This window comes from Terrapene carolina, unplaced genomic scaffold (genome assembly GCF_002925995.2).
Source record: "Terrapene carolina triunguis isolate 2854851 unplaced genomic scaffold, T_m_triunguis-2.0 Scaffold33355, whole genome shotgun sequence".
In the NCBI taxonomy this organism is placed as follows: domain Eukaryota; kingdom Metazoa; phylum Chordata; order Testudines; family Emydidae; genus Terrapene; species Terrapene triunguis.
Genome location: NW_020697706.1, coordinates 4041 through 5626, shown reverse-complemented (window position 1 = coordinate 5626; position 1586 = coordinate 4041). Strand labels below are relative to the sequence as shown.

General features: G+C 44.7%; 1 protein-coding gene across 1 annotated transcript; it reads left to right on the top strand.

Annotated features, from left to right (window-relative positions):
* The first annotated feature begins 364 nt into the window (after positions 1 to 364).
* LOC112122698 (olfactory receptor 14A16-like) lies at positions 365 to 1285 on the top strand. Its single transcript, XM_024221427.2, has one exon. It carries the CDS (start codon positions 365 to 367, stop codon positions 1283 to 1285), a length of 921 nt encoding a protein of 306 aa, XP_024077195.2.
* Positions 1286 to 1586: the final 301 nt, after the last annotated feature.

Here is a 1586-nt window from a genome sequence, read left to right as displayed (position 1 = left end):
ATACACCGTTATCCAGAGTTCACCCACCTCTGGGTAACAGAGGTATACAAATTTCTCAAAAGCAATTGTTCCAATTTCTCCACTTCATTACCCTGGTGTAAATTATGAGTAACCACTGTGGAGTCCATTGAGCTGATTCTATTTTCTCTCATCCCCAGTGTAAATCAGGAGTAACTCCATTGGAGTCAGTGGGGCTGTTTTCTCCATCCGAATTCCCATATTACACCAATCTTCACAAGCTAAGGGTCTGACTCAAGGAAATTAAGGTGGTTTTCACAAAAGGAGAGTTATTTTAATGATCTAATACTGTCCTTTACTCTTGTCTCTCTCTCTGCAACCATCACACGATCTCCTGAAAAAGAAAATGTCCAACCGAACAACCGTGACCGAGTTCCTTCTCCTCGGATTCTCTGATGTTCAGGAGCTGCAGATTTTGCACTTTGTGGGGTTTCTTGTGATTTACCTGGTAGCCCTGGTGGGGAATCTTCTTATCTTCATGGCCATAGCCTTTGACCACCACCTTCACACCCCCATGTACTTCTTCCTGATGAATCTGTCCATCATAGACCTTGGCTCCATCTCTGTCACCGTTCCCAAATCCATGGCAAACTCCCTCATGAACACCAAGTCCATTTCCTATGCTGGATGTGTTGCCCAAGTCTTTTTCCTCTTCTTCTTGTTGGGAGCAGATTTTTCCCTTCTCACCATCATGGCGTACGACCGATATGTCGCCATCTGCCAACCACTGCACTATGAGAGAATGATGAACAGCAGAGCTTGTGTCCAAATGGCAGCTGGTGCCTGGATCAGTGGGATTCTCAACTCTGTACTACACACTGGGAACACGTTTGCATTGACCTTCTGTGGAGGCAACATGGTGGATCAGTTCTTCTGTGAGATCCCCCAGCTACTCAAGCTCTCCTGCTCTGACTCTTATCTGAGTGAAGTTGGGGTTCTTGCATTTAGTGTGTGTTTACTCTTAGGCTGCTTTGTTTTTATGATTGTGTCATATGTTCAGATCTTCAAATCAGTGCTCAGAATCCCCTCTGAGCAGGGCCGGCATAAAGCCTTCTCCATCTGCCTTCCTCACCTCACTGTGGTCTCTTTGGTTGTTTTCACTGGGGCCTTTGCCTACCTAAAACCCACCTCCAGCTCCCCATCTGCTCTGGATCTTGTGGTGGCAGTTCTCTATTCCGTATTGCCACAAATCATGAATCCAATTGTCTACAGCATGAGGAACAAGGAGATGAAAGCTGCCCTGAGAAGACTGACTGGGTGTAGGTAATTCACCAAGAATTATTTTTTTATGTCTTTAGCTAATTAAAGTTTGCTCACATAGTATCTGTTCATTAATGTCAGTTATTTCCAAGACCACACAGCTTGAACACAAACAGGTCTGATTCTGATCTCAGTTGCACCAATGCAAATCCAGATTAACTCCATTGATGTCACTACCGCTGCAGTGATTTACACCAGGAGAAAATCTGGTCCAGTTGTGGAGTTAAATGGGTGTAAATTGTGTGCACAAGAGGAATCAGACTTTCATTCTGTGCCAAAGCAATATCCGTTACACTGCTTGGCCACAT

What these genes read in the sequence shown, in the direction of transcription:
- LOC112122698 (XM_024221427.2), top strand. Translation starts at nt 365, where the DNA reads ATGTCCAACCGAACAACCGTGACCGAGTTCCTTCTCCTCGGATTCTCT.